This window comes from Oncorhynchus mykiss, chromosome 10 (genome assembly GCF_057628025.1).
Source record: "Oncorhynchus mykiss isolate SJ-2025 chromosome 10, ASM5762802v1, whole genome shotgun sequence".
In the NCBI taxonomy this organism is placed as follows: Eukaryota; Metazoa; Chordata; class Actinopteri; order Salmoniformes; family Salmonidae; genus Oncorhynchus; species Oncorhynchus mykiss.
Genome location: NC_143031.1, coordinates 46,201,875 through 46,220,094, shown reverse-complemented (window position 1 = coordinate 46,220,094; position 18,220 = coordinate 46,201,875). Strand labels below are relative to the sequence as shown.

The window sequence follows — 18,220 nt, the reverse complement described above, 5'->3', positions numbered from 1 at the left end:
TACGGAAGCTGACGTTGAGAGAAGTCGGCAAAAGGTTTTGACCGCTCTGTTCCCTTCCTTCCACAAGGGAATCCAATATTTATGTCAAGAGAGGGAATTTGTCTTTATAAACTTTTTTTTTTAAATCAATAATTGGTGTTTACCTAATGCTCTTATGGTTGTACTCCTTGCCTGGATGACCTTGTAGAAAACTAGGGAAATTGTGAACTGCCTTATTGCAATGGAAGACTGTTTTCTGTAGACAAAGATGCGCAACAGTATAGCCAGCTGTGTACATTTATATCAATCAAATGTTTGTGATGATACATTATTGTGTACTAACTAGGGTACACAAGGCTGCTGCATATTGCTCGCTATGGGGGTAAGAGACAATGAAACACTTTCCCATTGGACCCTGGTATTTAATTAAGCAACATATAATTCAACTAAAAACAAACCGTTGAAAAGAGAAGGTATGCTTACAGTACATCATTAAAAACAGTATCAAGAAAGCCATGTTCTATCCACAGCCAGATAATGGCATCAGACAGGTTGAAAACAGACAAGGATAAAAAACAAGAAAATAGAGCTTCAATGTTTTTTTATCAGCACATATCACTCACAAATGGGTCAACAATAAGAGGCAATTGCCCTTGTATTTTCATAGAGTACCACAGCATGAGTCATAATACCCATAAAACCTAGCGGTCAAACAAGGAAATGGTTCCAATCATTTCTCCCATAGGAGATTTTAGAAGTCACCTTGTCTGAGAGAGATTTACATGGTTGTCAAAACGTCATGCCATGGTAAGCCGACACAAAACACAGCCCTTATTTTAAGCGTTTCTAAAATTCCCTATGGGAAAAATGGTGTAAAAGCGATTGGAACCATTTCCCTGTTTGACCTCTAGGTTTTATGGGTATTGTCACCTCCACTGTGGGGCTCTATTAAGGATGGACAGGAGGATTGAAAGTCTTGGCAGTAGATGTCATCATTTCCCCACTAGAATGAATGTCCCCCACAGTCAAAGACATAAAAGTCAGAGTCAAACCCCTTTAAAGCCAAAGTTGTGGAAGTGAGGAGAGTCAACAGTCTGGTTGCAGGAGTGGTGCACCCCTGCTGAGCCCAGGTCAGAGAAGTCTGTGGTTGGGCGGCAGGTCAGGAGGCCTTGCGTCAGAGTTAGCAGAGAATGCACCCAGGTAAGCCATGGCAGAGGAAGCAGCAGCCCTTCTCATCAGTAAATACACAGCCCTCACTGCCTGGGCATCATGGCTAGTGCCAATAGTCCACTGGACTATTTGTCCCTTTGTTCCTCTTCATGTGGGGAGATTGCATGCCTGTGGTGGATGGTAGAGAGAACATCTGTCATGCACATCCTTAATTGCAATCTACAATCCTTAATTGCAATCTACAATCTACTTTTATCAAAAACTTTGGCTTTCAGCACCCAAAGAAAAGCTTGCATTTACACAGGACAAACATAGGTACAAAGAAAGCATTAAAGAATTCAAATTTGTACTATCGACAGATAGGGACTCGATGTCATCGGGGGTGCAGTCCGCCCACACTCGTCACCGCTGAACTCCATCATATGACGTGGAGTTGAGGTTATGGTCCTTTCAAGACAACTGGGAACTCGTCAGGGATCTTCAGGTCCAGTTCCAGACTTGGAATTCTGAGTTGGATGACCGTTCAAAACGATTTCTCCCAGTCGGAGCTCGTGTTTTTTCGTAGTTCCCATGTTGTGTTGAACGCACCGAAGTCGGAAGTCAGAGATTTCCAAGTTCCCAGTTGTTTTTAACGCGGCATTGTAGATCAGTCAGCCAGCAGTCGCCTTCACTGACGGCTGCATTGTCGAACAATCCCCGTTTCCACATGTTAGAAACAAACTGGCTAGTTATGAGGAGGGAAATTCCACTTGAATTCAGTCACTTTTTGACAGCATCCCTTTTGATTTAAACAAAACTTTCCATACATGTCTGCACATGGAATAAGTGGTCAGAAAGTTACGTTTTGTACCGGAATACCAAAACATTTAGGAAATAAAAGGGGCTCAAAGGTGACCCATTTTGCACAGGGTGAATTACGAATAAGTGGGACACTTTGCATTTCCGTCTTCTGTACCCTCTTTCGACATCTATTTAACATATTAACCCAATACATGATATATTTCTGAAATCAAGATGTTTTCTAATTTAAAAAAACAACAACATTTTGATATCATATTTACAGGAGGCATGACACCCATTTGTGTATACTGAGGCAAAACCATATTTTAAATTTGCATGTGGTAGACTGGGACAGTAGGTTAGCTAAACTGGGACACCATTAATTTAGTCCTAATTGTACCCCAATGACAATTCAATAAAGTTGTGTGATTAGGAAACTTCTGAGGATTTCAAAAATGTATCACGTGTTGGGATAATATGTTGGATAGATGTCTGAAGAGGTTAACTCAAAAAAACAGTACTGCAAGAACCAGAGCCCTGACTAATCTAAGTATATGGAGTCTCAAATAAAAACTGGATCTCTTTTCTCCATTGGAAAAGCGTATTATGCTGTCCCACTTTATCTACTCCATACTGTCCTACTTTAGCTAGCTATGGTTGGTAAACAAAGAAAATAACTGAATTACAAAATTGAAACATAATATTGGCAACGTTCTATATATTTTGATGCACCAGTACATAGTATGCACAGTTTAGAACCTTAACATCGAAAGAGAAAAAAAAAAGCCTTACCTTGAGCTTCCTGTTTGAAGCTTGCTGTGCCCCCCCTCTGTGATGTCACACCAATGAAGTGATGGAATTTTTATAATGTGGTTTAGTAACAATAGTTTAGATTTTCTCTTGTCAGACCAAGAAATAAACACGGCAGGATTAAACTGCCCCAGTTTATATGATGTCCCACCATTTCCAAATTCACCCTACCCCAACATACTATAAGACATCCATGCCTTCATCACTGGAAAAGATAAACCGTTGTGTTTGATATTATTTTATTAAAAGCTAGCAAACAGTCTTCTCAAACTATTGTATAATTTCTTGAAAGAAAATGTTTTTGAATGAAAATGTTTTTTTTTTAACCTTTAACGTAAATTATCTAAGAACGCTTAAACTCATTTTTTTTGTGTTGTGCCTGCCATCGGTTGAGACACATCATGCTCTTGAATACAGTATGGGTTTCATTTTAATCATAGAAATATAATTCATAGAATGGACATATCCCTTCAGAACACTGCAATTTAGCTGGTACACAATTGACATTTAAATTGACTTGAAATTTTAACTTCTAATTACTGCCACAAAGATGGCCACCGGTCCTCCCACAGTCTAATTTAAACTTTAATGGTCATGTCTATATTTCTATGATTTCAATAGGGAGGATTGACAGTATAATTTAAAACAAATATTCCCATCCGAGTCAACATTCTCTGATGTGTGAACCTCCAACAACCATCTTTGTGGTGCAATTCGAAAGTTGACATTTAATTTCTCCCATTTTAGTAAATTTATCAGTCTAAATATGTATTCGAGAATGTTGTAAACCAACGGCAACACAACACAAAAAACCTCAGATTATGTAAAATAGGGTCTAAGCTACAACATATGTGAAAATGAAAACAATTGGAGTTTACAGGTTTTTAGATAATTGACGTTTAAGGTTATAAAAGACAACTACAAAAAATAAACAAATTATTAAATGGATTGACAACCCTGTTTGTAAGCTTTTAAATTATATCAATATCAACCGTTTATCTTTTCCAGTGATGAAGACATGGGTGTCTCATGGTATGGTACGCGAAATAGGTGAGCTTTGAGCACCTTTATTTATTGAATGTTTTGTCATTCAGGCCCAAAAAGTCACTTTCTGAGCACTTTTAGAAATGGGCAAAATATGTATGGAAGATTTTGTTCAAATCAAAAGGGGTGCTGTCAAAAAGTGATTGAATTGAAATGGATTTACCCAGGAGGGACATTTGCATCTCATATTATATTTATTTTATTGACATAATGCTTGTTTGCCATTAACAAATCAGCGTTTCCAACTGGTATTTACGACTTCCCAACTGGTAAATTCCCACATCCCATTTGGTTACGAACGCAGCATACTTTCCAACATCAGATAAATAGAAAAACTATTTCTTCATAGTATGTAATGTATGCTAGGGGCGGAACAAATTCTTTAAAAGTATGTACTATTCTCAATGTACTATTTCTTCAACGGTTGAGTGTGCATGAAAGTCAGAAATGTGAATGAAGAAGAGGGAGTAATGGAGGGGGAAAATGTCAAGAGCTAGCCCAACCGGCCGCAGGAAGGCGCTATTATTTCGCAATGGAATAATAGCGCCATCTTGCGGCCAGTTGAGCTAGTCAAGAGCTAAAGTTTTCCCTATGAGTAATTCAATCGTGAGAGACATGCCTAATACTCGCGGACTATTTGCCTATTAAACTAAATTCAGTCTCGGGGATAGGCTACATCATATCCAGCAGTAGTAGGTTATATTGTATATTCGACTCCTGGAAGAAGAAACTTTTTCAATAATTTCTATGAATGGCATAGTCTACTCTCAAGGATAACTTTTTGGAAAGCGTTTGAAACCTTAAGGAAATAGTCTAACGTGGATACTGTGCGAGGAAGAATTTCATTTCTTGCCTGGAAGGATGGAAAGATGTCTGTCTGAGGCACACTTTTAGTCGTAGTAGAGACCAATCTTGTTCTTCAATAGCAAACCTGAACGAGGATGAAGGGCAGCAGAGGGTGTTTGCCGTTATTTGTTCTTCTGTTGATGGGTATAATAGGTACAGTGGTCCCTGTGCCAGGTGAGTCAGCATTGATGATACCAGAGATGATGTTGTCATTTTAGCAATATAAATGACCTCTCAGAAATGACCATAACGTATGTTTTATCATTTGAAAAACATAAATTGTATTATTTGAAAAACGTATGTTCTTTTCTTTCATTGCGGTTTATCTTACTTATGAACGTTTTAGGCAGGTATATAGGGTTAGTCTAATATTACAGTTGATTGACAAGACAATTTGACACTATATTTAATGGTAAACTTAATTTATGCTTCCCCGAGTGAACTTGGTATCCATTAATCTAATTTAGGGACCATATTTACTGAATGTCAGTTTAACATTCAGATTAATGGGTGTCCTTTGAATCAAGTGTTTCAGTTTGTGAAGAGCCCAGCCAATGTAACCTCATCCCTGGGTAAGCCGGTGCAGGTGCTCTGTACTCTCCAGGGAGATGGAGGTGGAGAGGAACCTCCGGATGTGGTGTGGTTTAGGGACGGTCAATCCCTGGATTACGCAGACACCAATCAAGTCCAAGTGCCTGTCACTGAAGGAAGTTGGCTGACCCTCAGTGAACTCAGGTCATTCTCAATTATGACTCTCTCTCTCTCTCTGTTTATGACACACATTCTTGGTCTGACTTATCGTTTTTTCAGTGACAGTAATATGTCTTGTCTGTCATCAGAATTGATCATGTGAAACTGTCAGACATTGGGAGATACCGTTGCATGGCAACAGTGGGGCGGAAGGACTTGATGTCTCAGGAAGGGGTCATTCAGCTAGAAGGTAGAGTTTCTCTCTGTCTCTTCAATAATCTGTCTTTTTATTTTCGACAGTATCTTACTCACAGTTCATCGTCTTTTCCAGGAATCCCTCATTTCTCAGTGGAGCCTCATGACATGACAGTAGTGGCTAATGTTAGCCTCAGCCTGCAGTGCATGGCCCATGGGCCTCCAGAACCTGTCAGGATCATCTGGCTGCAGAATGGAGGACCACTCAACACGCTCCAGGACCCTGTATCCCACTCTCCCTCCACTCGCAACATCACAGGTAAAGACTTCTCTCTTACTTTTGCATTTTGCTTACAAACAGCACATTATACAGGCTTAAAATTGAAACCGCATTCTGTAACTGTCTATTTGCTTTTCTGTCCGTCTGACTGACCACCTCTTTGCATCCCTGTTGTTAGGCCTCAACCAGACAAGCAGCTTCTCCTGTGAAGCCCACAACAGTAAAGGTGTGGCTACCTCAGCCTCGGGAACAGTGACAGGTCCGTACCAACAGGGAAGTCGTTCAACGTAAACGACTTATGATTATGTTGATTTGTTTGGCCTTATTCATGACTACCTCTCTTGTCTTGGGCGTAGTGGTTCCCTCCCAGGCACATGAAGTCCAGGCTGTAGAGGTTACCATCTCTTCCCTGCTGATCTCCTGGGAGCCTGGCTTTGGAGGGGTGTATCCTGTCTCTGTGTGCTCTATACAGGCAGCTCCATCTGGTCCTGACCGCACTGCATTGCTTAATCACCTGGTCCACAATCAGAATGTAAATGTACCACCTGCCCGACACCTGATCCCAGACCTGGAGCCCTACTCCTCCTATGACGTGAGGGTGGCTTGCCGTAGCAGTCAAGGTGCTTCCCCCTGGACACCATGGGTAACACTGCGCACATCTGAAGGAGGTAAGCTGTTTGCCACAGTCCTCGACCCGCCACCCATCAGCGTGTGTTTATAGCAATTCTATTACTGATCATGTATTTTGTTATGTTTTCACATATACAACTCTTAGGTATTCTAGCAGATGATTTCGTCCTGAGTGACTTACAGTACAATGAGTTAATGTTAAAGTGCGATACCTATGTAGCAGAGGTCAGTGACCTACAGGGGGAACAACGAGAGTTGAGTGACTGTGAAGCTAGGCTGGTTATGGGTCAAAGATTGTTCTGGAAAGAAGTTTGGGAATTGGTTAAGGATTCTCAATTGTTTTTGATGAAACAGACAGAAGAGATACAGGTTTATGGTTTTGAAAAGCAGAGGGGTTTGGCGTCTTTCATTCTAAATATTCATCTGAAAAGGGCCAGATGGATGGAACCTGACGTGAAATCAAGATTTTCAGTGCTATTCCTCTGAGCTGGCAACAGACAGTCACATTTGCCAGTAAGAACACCCTTCTCTCCATCCTCAGTGTTTTAAAATATAAACTTCTATATTGAGAAAGTTGCTTGAGCGAAGGAGGAGGTACTGAGGGCAGGAGGGAAACAGATTAAGCATTCTCTATTCATGGTTTGGCAGAGGTGGCTCAATCCTGCTGTGTCCATATAATGCCGCAGTGTGTTTGAATTATGGCCGGTGGAGAAGCGGTTTTTCCATGCCAACTCATGCTTTCCGCAGTCTGTAATGTAGACATGTTTGTGTAGAAGGGAAATAGAAAGAGAGACTTTCGGAGAGAAGGGGAAAGGGGGAAACAGCCAATTTCACAGTGGTGTAGTGCACATCAACACACCATCAACTGACCACTAAAGAATGTTCCATTCTATCAAATCGGTTACCAGATGTCAGGCTTAAAAGAAAACACCCTTCTTGTGCTGGGAGAATGCATGTTTGGATTCATTTGATTCCATTAGCTAAACGATGCTGACCGTCACTGTCAAATTAATTCATTTCAAACACTTTTTGTTGTTGTTGCATGCAGTAGATAACTCATGACTCCTAGTGTTTAGCGTAACTAAACCATTTAGAGTTTTTGCTTTTGTCTGTCCTATTAATCTGAAAATAACATGCGCGCATGACGTGGCACAGACCTGTAAGGTGTGTGTGTGTGTGTGTGCGAGCGAACTATATTCCCGACCTCCCCACAAAGTAAAAATATCTTATCCCTCCCATCTACATCTCTCTCCACTGCTCCTGGGTCAGAGGTAGAGGGGAGTGAGAGGGCCGCGGGCTGAGGGAGTGAGCGAGAGAGAGAAAGAGCCGGGTAGATGGAGGGAGAGGGGAAGGTGCTTGTGTTTTTGTTGGCCGGGGTGGAGCCACATATGGAAACGATCAGCAGTGGAACACTCACCGATGACATCACCAGGCAGGGTCCAGTACAGGCCCCAGCCGCAGCCCACGCTAAGACTCACAATGTGACAAAAATGCCTTTATTTACATTGTCCTCTTAATAAGATAACATTTTACGCACGGAACTTTGCACACTGGTTTTTAACAGCGTGAGTCTGGTAGTGTGTTTTACAGGTCATTTGATATGTTGTAAACATTATTCATTTTTTGGCATGGATCTGACAGTACCAGAGGCAGCACCAGACAATGTGAGTGGACTGTTTAATGGAACAGAGGTTATTGTCAGCTGGACCAAGCCACCAGGCAGACTGAATGGCCACATACTAGGGTACAGAGTGGAGTACAGAACCCCTAACAAGTCCAAGGTAACCCATGTTACTGTTGTCAAAGTAAACATATATTGTAGACTCTCTCTCTCTCTCTCTGAGTGTAATGGGTATCTTTGCTGTTGTTTTGTTTTCCTGCTTCAGGCTGTTATGGAGTCAGTTCAGTCCTCTGAGCTAGCTATCCCGCTCTCCAGCCTCCTGGACAGTGTGTCCCTGAGTGTGAGTGCCTGTACTGTGGCAGGGTGTGGCCCCTGGAGCCCTGTCCAAACCCTCAAACAGAAACAGCCTGGTGAGTCTGGACAGAACAGAGGGAGACAGTAGGATGGTTGGGATGGGGCAAAGGAGAGGAGAAAACGGCAGGAGATTCCAAATGTTCAAGTTGATTCATCAGGTAGCATATTCTAGTGTCTGTGTAATAGTTGACATACCTCTCTTTCCTGCCTTTTTAGATCTCTCCCCACATCAGGCATTTTCCTGGCATTGGTGGTATGTGATCATGGGTATTGCTGTCGGTCTGGCCTTGATAGGGTTCATCGTGGTGTATGCAATCATATTGCGTCAAAGAGAGACATGCTTTGGGTATGTACCTATGGGTCTCCCTGTATCCCCTTTGTTCCATTATTTTGTTGTCGTCATTACTGTTCGATGATCAATTAAAAACACCTGTGTGTTTGTGTGTTGCGCGACAGGAAAACATTTGACCCTATGAGAAACGGCGGTGGGGACTTCGTCGTAAGATACAGCGCCCGACGCACCTACAATCACCAGTCGAATGAGGCCACACGTGAGTTGTCATGCCAGTGACGTAAGAGGAACAGTCACCGGTAAACGCCTTGGAACCAAGCGGTGTGTCATGAAGTGTGGGAGTTCAGGAACAGATGTTGAAGATCAGATTTCATCCGTTTGCTCAATGTTGTTCTGTGCCAGATGTGGTGGTGGTGGGGGGGGGGGGGGGGGGGGCAGAGTGGTGTCAGGATCTGGCTGTTAACAACACAATCCGCTGGAGAACACAGAGAAATTAGTTTGAGAATGGAGTTCAAATCTTTGCAGAGTCACGCTGCTATTATTCTTAGGGGACAAATATTGAATTATATTTATTTCAGGACAAATGGGAAATGTTCTAAATCATAGTTTTGGGATGTGTTTTGTTGCCAGAGCATTTTGTTTCGACACACATCGTTGTGAAAAGACAAAACAGGAAGAGAAAACATAGACTGTAAGCCTAGAACAGTTTCACAATAATGGACTCATATTCTGCATTGTTCTTCAAAACGGAATCTCTCATTTGTTTAAAGGGCAGTGGGAGAGGATTAACGCTCAAGTTATTTTTCCAATACTTCATGCTTTAAGAATCCCTGTTTCTGTGTAAGAGAGAGTATTAACCCTGTCCGCAGTGAACAGCCTGGTGATCAGTGACGAGCTGAAGCACAAGTTGCAGGATGTGATGGTGGACCGACACAAGCTGACCCTGGGCAAGACCCTCGGCGAGGGTGAGCTCCGGCTGAAGCCTTCGTCATACGCTATGTGCTGTCACCTAGTCAGTCATGAACGACTACATCCTAGGGCCTGAAGAGGCTTAGATCCCCAGCTACACCAACCCACCGGACTAACAGAGCGTCCATGTCTTGATCTGCAGGGGAGTTTGGCTCCGTCATGGAAGGGCTTCTGGTGCATGAAGAGACTGTCCTCAAAGTGGCTGTGAAGACCATGAAGAGTGAGTGATCGGACAGTGTCGGATGTCCCCATTGTGCGTCTCCCATGGTGCAGTATGTGTCAGTTTGACCTCAGCCACCCTCTCCTTCTCCCTCTCGTAGTTTCCATCTGCACTCGCACCGAGATGGAGGACTTCCTCAGGGAGGCTGCTTGTATGAAGGAGTTTGACCACCCCAACGTCATGAGACTCCTCGGTGAGAGACTGGGCTGATTTTCTTTTGTCACTTATCGAGCGACGATTAACACGCGGCCGTTTTTGTCTCCCAAGTGTCCGTCACCAAGTAGGCCTGACTCGATTCATTCTGTTGTTTCCCCAATCCTCCCTGTAGGAGTGTGTCTGCAGACGGTAGAGAGGGGAGGCTACCCATCCCCTGTCGTCATCCTGCCTTGTATGAAACACGGGGACCTGCACAGTTTCCTGCTCTACTCTCGACTCGGGGACAGTCCTTTGGTCAGTTCCCTTCCCTCCCACGCAGATCGGAAAGGTTTTTTGTTACGCAAATAAAAATTGTAGCGTTGTGCTCTTTTCTCCTTTCAATGCGTGTTCCATTTGTGCTGCTGTATAGCACCCCCTGTCTGTATCTTATCGTCTCTGTCTCCATTCATCAGTCCCTGCCGTCTCAGATGTTGGTGAAGTTCATGACAGACATCGCACGGGGAATGGAATACCTGAGCGACAAGAGGTTCATCCATAGAGACCTGGCAGCGCGAAACTGCATGTGGGGATTCTCGCCTCTCTGTTCTGTCCGTGTCCTCCTGTTTCTCCCACATACTCCTCAATGTTTTTCTGTGATGGTCTGAGAGAATGATTGTGACGCAAGTTGAGCATGTTGAGTGATACAAGTAACAGTACTGTTTTACGCTGCTATTACGTTGTGTGTGCTCATCTGCACACACACGGAGTGTACAAAACATGAAGAACACCTTCTTAATATTGAGTTCTACCCACCCTCTTTTGCCCTCAGAACAGCCTAAATTCTTCGGGGCATGGACTCTACAAGGTGTCGAAAGCGTTCCACAGGGATGCTGGCTCATGTTGAGTCTAATACTTCCCACAATTGTGTGAAGATGGCTGGATGTACTTTGGGTGGTGGACCATTCTTGATACACACGGGAAGCTGTTGAGTGTGAAAAACCCAGCAGCGTTGCAGTTCTTGACACAAGCCGGTGCAACTGGCACCTACTACCATACCCCATTCAAAGGCACTTCAATCTTTCGTTTTGCCCATTCACCCTCAATGGCACACATACACAATCCATTGTCTCATTTGCCTCAAGGCTTAAATCATCTACACTGATTGAAGTAGATTTAACAAGAATAAGGGATCATCGCTTTCACCTGGATTCACCTGGTCAGTCTTTCACGGAAAGAGCAGGTGTCCTTAATGTTTTGTACACTCAGTATATATCTGTCCTGCAGGCTGAACGAGAATATGACTGTGTGTGTGGCTGATTTTGGCCTATCTAAGAAGATCTATAATGGAGACTACTATAGACAAGGACGCATTTCAAAGATGCCAGTAAAATGGATTGCCATCGAGAGCCTGGCAGACCGAGTGTACACCACCAAGAGTGACGTGGTGAGCTATCCAAACTTTGTCCAGCTACATTATGTGACCCATGTCTCCTACTGTATTTGTGTTTTAACATCCTGCAGAAGAATTCATAACAAAGGGTAAACACAAGTACATTATTTTTGTGACGGTGCTTATTTCCCTCTCTCGAAGTGGTCGTTTGGAGTGACTATGTGGGAGATAGCCACTCGGGGACAGACGCCCTACCCTGGAGTGGAAAACAGTGAGATCTACGATTACCTTAGACAGGGCAACCGCCTCAAACAGCCCCCTAGCTGCCTGGACACCATGTGAGTGCCTGTTTCTGGATCTGTATTTAGTGGTGTATAGTAGAGGCAACCAATGTACCTTTCCTGGAGTATCTGGATTTTGGGTAATTTTGTATGTCCTCTATACTGTAGCTACTCCCTGATGTTCTCCTGCTGGCTACTGAGTCCTAAGGACCGCCCGGGGTTCCCCTCCCTGCGCTGTGACCTGGAGAAAGCCCTGGAGGAGATGCCCGAGCAGGAGGAGGCTGATGACCTGCTCTACGTCAACATGGAGGAGCCCTCAGGCTCTCTGTCGGGGGCCGTGGGGGGCTGGGAGCCTTTTGGACTGCCTCACCCGTCCTACCAGAAGAACATGGGCCCTCTGGAAACCGTCCAGGTGCATCATCATCATGCTGATCGCTATGTACTCTGCCCTCAGCGCGAGGCCCAGCCCTATCTCAATGACTCTATTGACAGCCTGAGCTGGATGGCCTCCTCGTCAAGCCCCACCCTGCAGCTCCAGGCCTCCTGCTCCTCCTCCCCCACCGCCTCTCTATTGCTGGACGGGCAGGACAACAGGGAAGGAGAAGGATGGGACCGGAGGGTCTTCAGGAAGTGAGGTTTAAAAGGCTCACAGAGGGACTTCCAGTAGTTGTGAAGAAATACTGAAGAAAGTAGACAAGTTCACCACAATACGGTAGTCAAATGAACAAATCAAGGATTGGTTGTGTTACGGACGGTTCAACAGTTGTGTACATACTGTATACACTGTAGTCAATTGTCACTCATGTGGAGCCACCAAATCACATGCTAGATAAATATTTATCTTCCCAATATGAATATTAAGAAACCAAATCAACTAATCCGTTGGCACGGACTGTGTAATAAATTGGTATAACCCTTCACTGAAAGGAAACTGCATCAAACTGTAAGTGCATCAAAGCCTTTTATTTAATAAACCAATGAACAAACCCATTAATAAACCAGTATTTTTTTGTTTGTTTTAAGAAAAACAAAGTAGCGAGTTCCCTCAAACTAAACAATGTACTGGATACAATAATGCATTCATGGCATTCAGACTAGCCAGGCTTAAAATACATTCAATAAATTAAAAACAAATAAATACACAAACCCTAGTTCCTACGTCAACAACACAGTAACCATCATCAGTTCTGTTGAGAGAAATAGTCATAATTAAAACAGATACAAAGAACATTTCAGGGAAAAACCTTGTCAGTTGAAAAGCAGCAGTTGAAGAGCATTTAAAGTCAATACTGTACTGTATGTAGTGGTTATAGCGCTTTCCCAGTGGGCTGGTACAATATTATCTAAGAGACTGTTGTGTAAATAGCTTGGAAGGATAAAGTACCATCAACTATACTCCAGTTGTGTTTACAGTATATCTGGTACCGGTATCTCTTGCTTTATGATTAGGAGGAGATATCAAAGTACTATACCAAACATGACAGTTTTGGTACAGTATCAAGATGCTGCTGGAGTATACGACTAATAAAGTTTGTTCCAATAATTGAGGCACTGAAGTTTTACAAAATTGACATGCATAATGCACTTAATTATTGAGAATATTTGTGGGTGTTGGCAAATGGGAGTATTTTCCCACATTCACGCGCACAATGACATTTCAAGAATTACTGTCACTGAATGTTTCAACTTGACATTGCTACAAACACTTCTAAATGCAGTTATTTAGTTTTCATGTGTTTGGGTCCAACTCTCTTCCATACAGTATTGTGCAGCTATTTCAGTATGGTTTACTATGTTATTAAACCTACTAATTGTAGTAGTATGGTTATGCAAGCTGATCCTCATATTGCTTCCTGAAACAGTCCCCAGCAGGGAAGAAGTCCCACGCTCGCTCCTGGTACATCTTCCACACATATGACTCCTGGAACAGAGGAGAGGAGGAACCAGGACAGAGGGAGAAAAGAAGAGACAGCCAATTGAAATTAATGGCTACAAAATGGGAGGCATTTGGTGCCACGAACACAAAGACTGACTGACAGACTCACCTGGCCAGTGTGCTCCGTCTCATCTTTGTTGATGAGGTACATTAAGAAGAACCTGCAGAGGACAGACAGACCGGCAGGTCAGCGTGATGGCAGATGGTCATGGACACACACTGTTGACTGATTACAGGGAGAACACGTACATGTAGTTGGCCAAGTTGTGTTCCTCCAGGGTGTGGGTCTCGAAGCCGTGCGGCGTCGTATCAAAGTAGTCGCTTCCAATTCCACAGATGAAGCACTTGGTCTTACAAGAATCAAATAAACAGAAACAATAGGCAAGATGGTGGTATGTGCCCAACTATGTGACTGACTTAAACTCACCTAAAACTGATGAACGCCAAAGATACAATAACATTTTAGATAAAAAAAAAGATCTGTACCTCCATGTCTTCCTTAACCTGCTCTTGTTGGTCTCGGAGCTCTCCGAAGGCGTCAATGATCAGACCTGTAGGAAACACACAAACTCACATCCCTTACAGTCGAATGACATTATGACTAGCTATCCGAGATTGCCATTAGCTTGAGGTACTGTACAGTGGTGGAGTAGTGTTTTGGAATGCATAAGAGGGACGGTGCCTTACCCTGAATGATGGCCAACAGGATGACAATGACAAAGAAGAAGAAGGTGATGTCAAAGACCACCCGGTAGAGCTCGTACACGTCTCCCGCCGGGTCCTCGATCTCGTCCCCTATGCCACCGCCAGCACGCACTCCCACGTACATGTGGAAGAGGTAGCACTGACACAAGTGGAGGGAAGAGAGCACATTGAATACAGAGAAGTAGTAAGTCAACTCAAACATACTGTACGGCTATAGAGTATATGGTACAGCATAGAGCTGGCAGGAAACATAGCACCGACTCACAGTCATCATGTCGTCACATTTCATATCCGGCTCATCCTCATCTTCACTCTTGTTGTAAAACTTGCGGAAGAAGATAAAGGCCACTACAGTGTAGAGATACACCACCACTGCCAACAAGCCCAATGTCATCATGAGCTAGGAGGGAGACAGGGAATGAGTCGTATCAGCAGCACATTCACTGACAAACGGAGGCTGGAAGGGTGTTACTGTTCAGCTCCCTACCTGTTTCCCATTGTGGGTGACAGAGGACAGGATAGTACGCAGATCCTTCACACCGATGGCTATGTCCAGCAAGTGACAGGCATAGAAGAAGTTGTTATAATGTCCAAGCAAGGACATGATCGTGTACCAACACAGATAGAGAAAAGTCTGGGGGGAAGAGATTGAAATAGTCATATAAAGCTTGTCTTCAACCTACAGTATGAAAATGAACAATTGTTTATAACCAATACATCTACGGCACAAATATAGAAAATACTATTCATCTTTGATCCCTCTTACCCCGTCTGTGAACACAACTCCACATTTCCAGATCTGGTACTTAAAGTCAATAGATGTACACCTGAAAAGTATAGGATTGGATTTCAATGACAAAATGTTCTAGTATTTATGTAGCAAGTAGGGTTAACAATATACCGTTCATTTAAGTGGCTCAAAAACCCCATGAAAAGCTCCCCTATCAAGATTAGAGAAGTGTGCAATAACAGCATTGGTTAATACCAGGCCAACGTGGAATTGTCTGGTTCCTCCGGCTTCTTATCAGTTTGTTGACTGACGTCCAGCGAGGCTAGATCCATGCCTAAGAGCTCTGCGATCCTCTCTCTGCCGTAAATGTCTCCATACTTATCCAGGACCTGGCCACACAGACATACAACATGGGCCATTCCATCCAGAGACCAACTTAACCAACTTCATCCCTTCAGAGCCTCCAAGACCAAAAAGCGTCTTACCTTTCGCTTCACAAACTTGTCCCAGTAGTTGTTTGGGAAAGAACTGTGAATAGAAATGTGGAAAGATGTGCATCATTTAAGCTGTAATTCCTCACACTTTCTGAAAGGAGATGATATAATATTATTGGTAGAGGTGGCCTTCTAGGAGCTTGCTTACGGTGTGTTGAGGACCAGTCTGTCCCATTGGCCTTTGATGTCATCATCCTCAGGCTGCTCTGTGATGTAAAGACCATCAAACTCCAGCTTCCTGGCCAGCTCCTTCTCCCTCTTAAAGATCACCAGAGGGATCTGAGAGGAACGCACATTGTCTGTTGTCATTCAGATGTTTATGTCCTGATACAGATCACTCGTGTTCTTGATGAAAACTGTTATGGGGCAAAGATACACTTGATGTCTGTTGTTATTGTAGTTGTAGTAGTATGTATTAGTAGTGTGTAGTAGTAGTATGTAGTAGTAGTAGTAGTAGTAGTAGTTGGTGGTAGTAGTAGTGTGACTCGCGCAATACGGAAGCGGTCAGATGACGGGGATGCTACACTACAGGATTAGAATATGTTCTGTGATTCATCCAATGGCATTGAGGAGTATACCACCTCAGTCACCAGCTTCATCAATAAGTGCATCGACGACGTCGTCCCCACAGTGACCGTACGTACATATCCCAACCAGATGCCATGGATTACAGGCAACATCCGCACCGAGCTAAAGGCTAGAGCTGCCACTTTCAAGGAGCGGGACACTAATTCAGACGCTTATAAGAATTCCCGCTATGCCCTCAGATGGACTATCACACAGGCATAGCGTCAATAAAGGACTAAGATTGAATCCTTCTACACCGTCTCTGACGCTTGTCGGATGTGGCAGAGCTAGCAAACTATTACGGACTACAAAGGGAAACAGCCGCAAGCTGCCCAGTGACGCGAGCCTACCAGACGAGCTAAATGCCCTTTATGCTCGTTTCGAGGCAAGCAACACTGAAGCATGCGGGAGAGCACCAGCTGTTCCAGACGAATGTGTGATCACACTTTCCTTTGAACAGGTCAACATTCACAAGGCCGCGGGGCCAGACGGATTATCAGGGTGTGTACTCAGAGCACTCGCGGACCAACTGGCAAGTGTCTACACTAATATTTTCAACCTCTCCCTGACTAAGTCTGTAATGCCTACATGTTTCAAGCAGACCACCATAGTCCCTGTGCCCAAGAACGCAAAGGTACCTGCCTAAATGACTACCACCCCGTAGCACTCACGTCAATAGCCATGTAGTGCTTTGAAAGGCTGGTCATGGCTCACATCAACACCATCATCCCGGAAACTCTAGACCCACTCCAATTCGCATACCGCCTCAACAGATCCACAGATGACGCATTCTCAATTGCACCCCACACTGCCCTTTCCCACCTGGACAAAAGAGACAGCCAATTGCTGTTCATTGACTACAGCTCAGAGTGCAACACCATAGTGCCCACACAGCTCATCAATAAGCTAAGGACCCTAGGACTAAACACCTTCCTCTGCAACTGGATCCTGGACTTCCTGACAGGCTGCCCCCAGGTGGCAAGGGTAGACAACAACAATCTGCCACCCTAGTCATAGACTGTTTTCTCTGCTACCACACGTCAAGCGGTAACGGAGCGCCAAGTCTAGGTCCAAGAGGCTTCTAAACAGCTTCTACCTCCAAACCATAAGACTCCTGAACGTCTAATCAAATGGCTACTCAGACTATTTTTATTGCCTCCCCCATCTCTCCCCCTCTTTTACACCGCTGCTACTCTTGTTATCATCTATGCATAGTCACTTTAATAACTTGACCTACATGTACATATTACCTCAACTAACTGGTGCCCCCGCACATTGACTCTGTACCGGTACCCCCCTGAACATAGTCTCGCTATTGTTATTTTACTGTTGCTCTTTAATTACTTGTTACTTTTATTTCTTATTTTTATCCGTATTTTTTAAATTGCATTGTTGGTTAGGGGCTCGTAAAGTAAGCATTTTACTGCAAGGTCTACTACACCTGTTGTATTCGGAGCATGTGACTAATACAGTTTGGTTTGATTAGTATGTAGTAGTAGTAGAAGTAGTAATACGGTAGAGGCTGATGAGGGGAGGATGGCTCATAATAATTGCTGGAATGGAGTGAATGGAATGGTATGTTTGATACTCAGCGGCCTCCACTGTAGTAGTAGTATATGTATGTATGTATGGTAGTAGTAGTATCTACTATTGCATGAACCTCACCTTTAGACAGTTATAGCCGATGATGCAGAGGAAGGCGATGACTGTGTGCAAGGCGGCCAGGAATGTGAGGGTGGGCTGCATGTAGCCAGTGCTCTCCTCCAAGAAGAAGTAGACTGGGCCCTCCTCCTCCTCCTCCTCGTCTCCTCCTTCATCCCCACCAGATCCCTCCATCTCTTCTGCTGAGCCCTCAAACAGCCCACTGCCCTCAAACAGCGCCCCCACCCCCGAGCCCTCAAACATGCCAGAGCCCTCCACCTCATCACCTTCTCCAGGGGGGCTGTCCGACACCTGAACAATGGACACAGGCAGAGACACAACACAGATGCATTTGAACATTTAACACTTGACGTGTTATGCAGGGATGAGGTCAATTCCAATTGAAGGCAGTCAATTCTGGAAGTTCTTTGAATTTAAAAATCTAAAACCCTGGCTATCTG

At 44.0% G+C, this 18,220-nt stretch overlaps 2 protein-coding genes across 8 annotated transcripts in view; one reads left to right on the top strand and one right to left on the bottom strand.

Annotated features, from left to right (window-relative positions):
• The first annotated feature begins 4,186 nt into the window (after positions 1 to 4,186).
• LOC110534055 (tyrosine-protein kinase receptor UFO) lies at positions 4,187 to 12,684 on the top strand. 2 transcript variants are annotated; one of them, XM_036990465.2, is made up of 18 exons: positions 4,187 to 4,803; positions 5,157 to 5,364; positions 5,469 to 5,569; positions 5,651 to 5,833; positions 5,973 to 6,053; positions 6,151 to 6,462; positions 8,066 to 8,205; positions 8,311 to 8,455; positions 8,616 to 8,745; positions 8,856 to 8,950; positions 9,561 to 9,656; positions 9,803 to 9,880; positions 9,981 to 10,073; positions 10,209 to 10,330; positions 10,489 to 10,598; positions 11,300 to 11,459; positions 11,607 to 11,743; positions 11,855 to 12,684. In XM_036990465.2, the coding sequence occupies exons 1-18, from the start codon at positions 4,725 to 4,727 to the stop codon at positions 12,318 to 12,320; spliced, it is 2,736 nt and encodes a 911-aa protein (XP_036846360.2). In that variant the 5' UTR covers positions 4,187 to 4,724; the 3' UTR covers positions 12,321 to 12,684. The 2 variants fall into 2 exon arrangements, with proteins under 2 accessions (XP_036846360.2, XP_090042962.1); XM_090186836.1 differs by having other exon boundaries at positions 4,352 to 4,803; positions 5,207 to 5,364.
• Positions 12,635 to 18,220, bottom strand: part of LOC110533121 (ryanodine receptor 1) — a 74,872-nt gene continuing 69,286 nt past the window's right edge. For all 6 annotated transcript variants that reach the window (XM_090186831.1, XM_036990457.2, XM_090186833.1 and 3 more), the window contains 12 exons: positions 17,784 to 18,071; positions 15,700 to 15,830; positions 15,543 to 15,585; positions 15,313 to 15,446; positions 15,094 to 15,154; positions 14,815 to 14,961; positions 14,593 to 14,727; positions 14,310 to 14,466; positions 14,109 to 14,173; positions 13,872 to 13,972; positions 13,732 to 13,783; positions 12,635 to 13,607 (listed from right to left, as the gene is read on the bottom strand). In XM_090186831.1, the coding sequence (XP_090042957.1) occupies positions 13,512 to 13,607; positions 13,732 to 13,783; positions 13,872 to 13,972; positions 14,109 to 14,173; positions 14,310 to 14,466; positions 14,593 to 14,727; positions 14,815 to 14,961; positions 15,094 to 15,154; positions 15,313 to 15,446; positions 15,543 to 15,585; positions 15,700 to 15,830; positions 17,784 to 18,071 (1,410 nt within the window). In that variant the 3' untranslated portion in view covers positions 12,635 to 13,511. The remainder of the gene's footprint in view (positions 13,608 to 13,731; positions 13,784 to 13,871; positions 13,973 to 14,108; positions 14,174 to 14,309; positions 14,467 to 14,592; positions 14,728 to 14,814; positions 14,962 to 15,093; positions 15,155 to 15,312; positions 15,447 to 15,542; positions 15,586 to 15,699; positions 15,831 to 17,783; positions 18,072 to 18,220) is intronic.

Bases quoted from the DNA above. Each gene is read 5' to 3' on its own strand.
- LOC110534055 (XM_036990465.2), top strand. From the start codon at position 4,725: ATGAAGGGCAGCAGAGGGTGTTTGCCGTTATTTGTTCTTCTGTTGATG. The intron at 5,570-5,650 runs GTAGAGTTTCTC...CGTCTTTTCCAG, and splicing joins AGGGGTCATTCAGCTAGAAG to GAATCCCTCATTTCTCAGTG. The intron at 11,460-11,606 runs GTGAGCTATCCA...CCTCTCTCGAAG, and splicing joins ACACCACCAAGAGTGACGTG to TGGTCGTTTGGAGTGACTAT.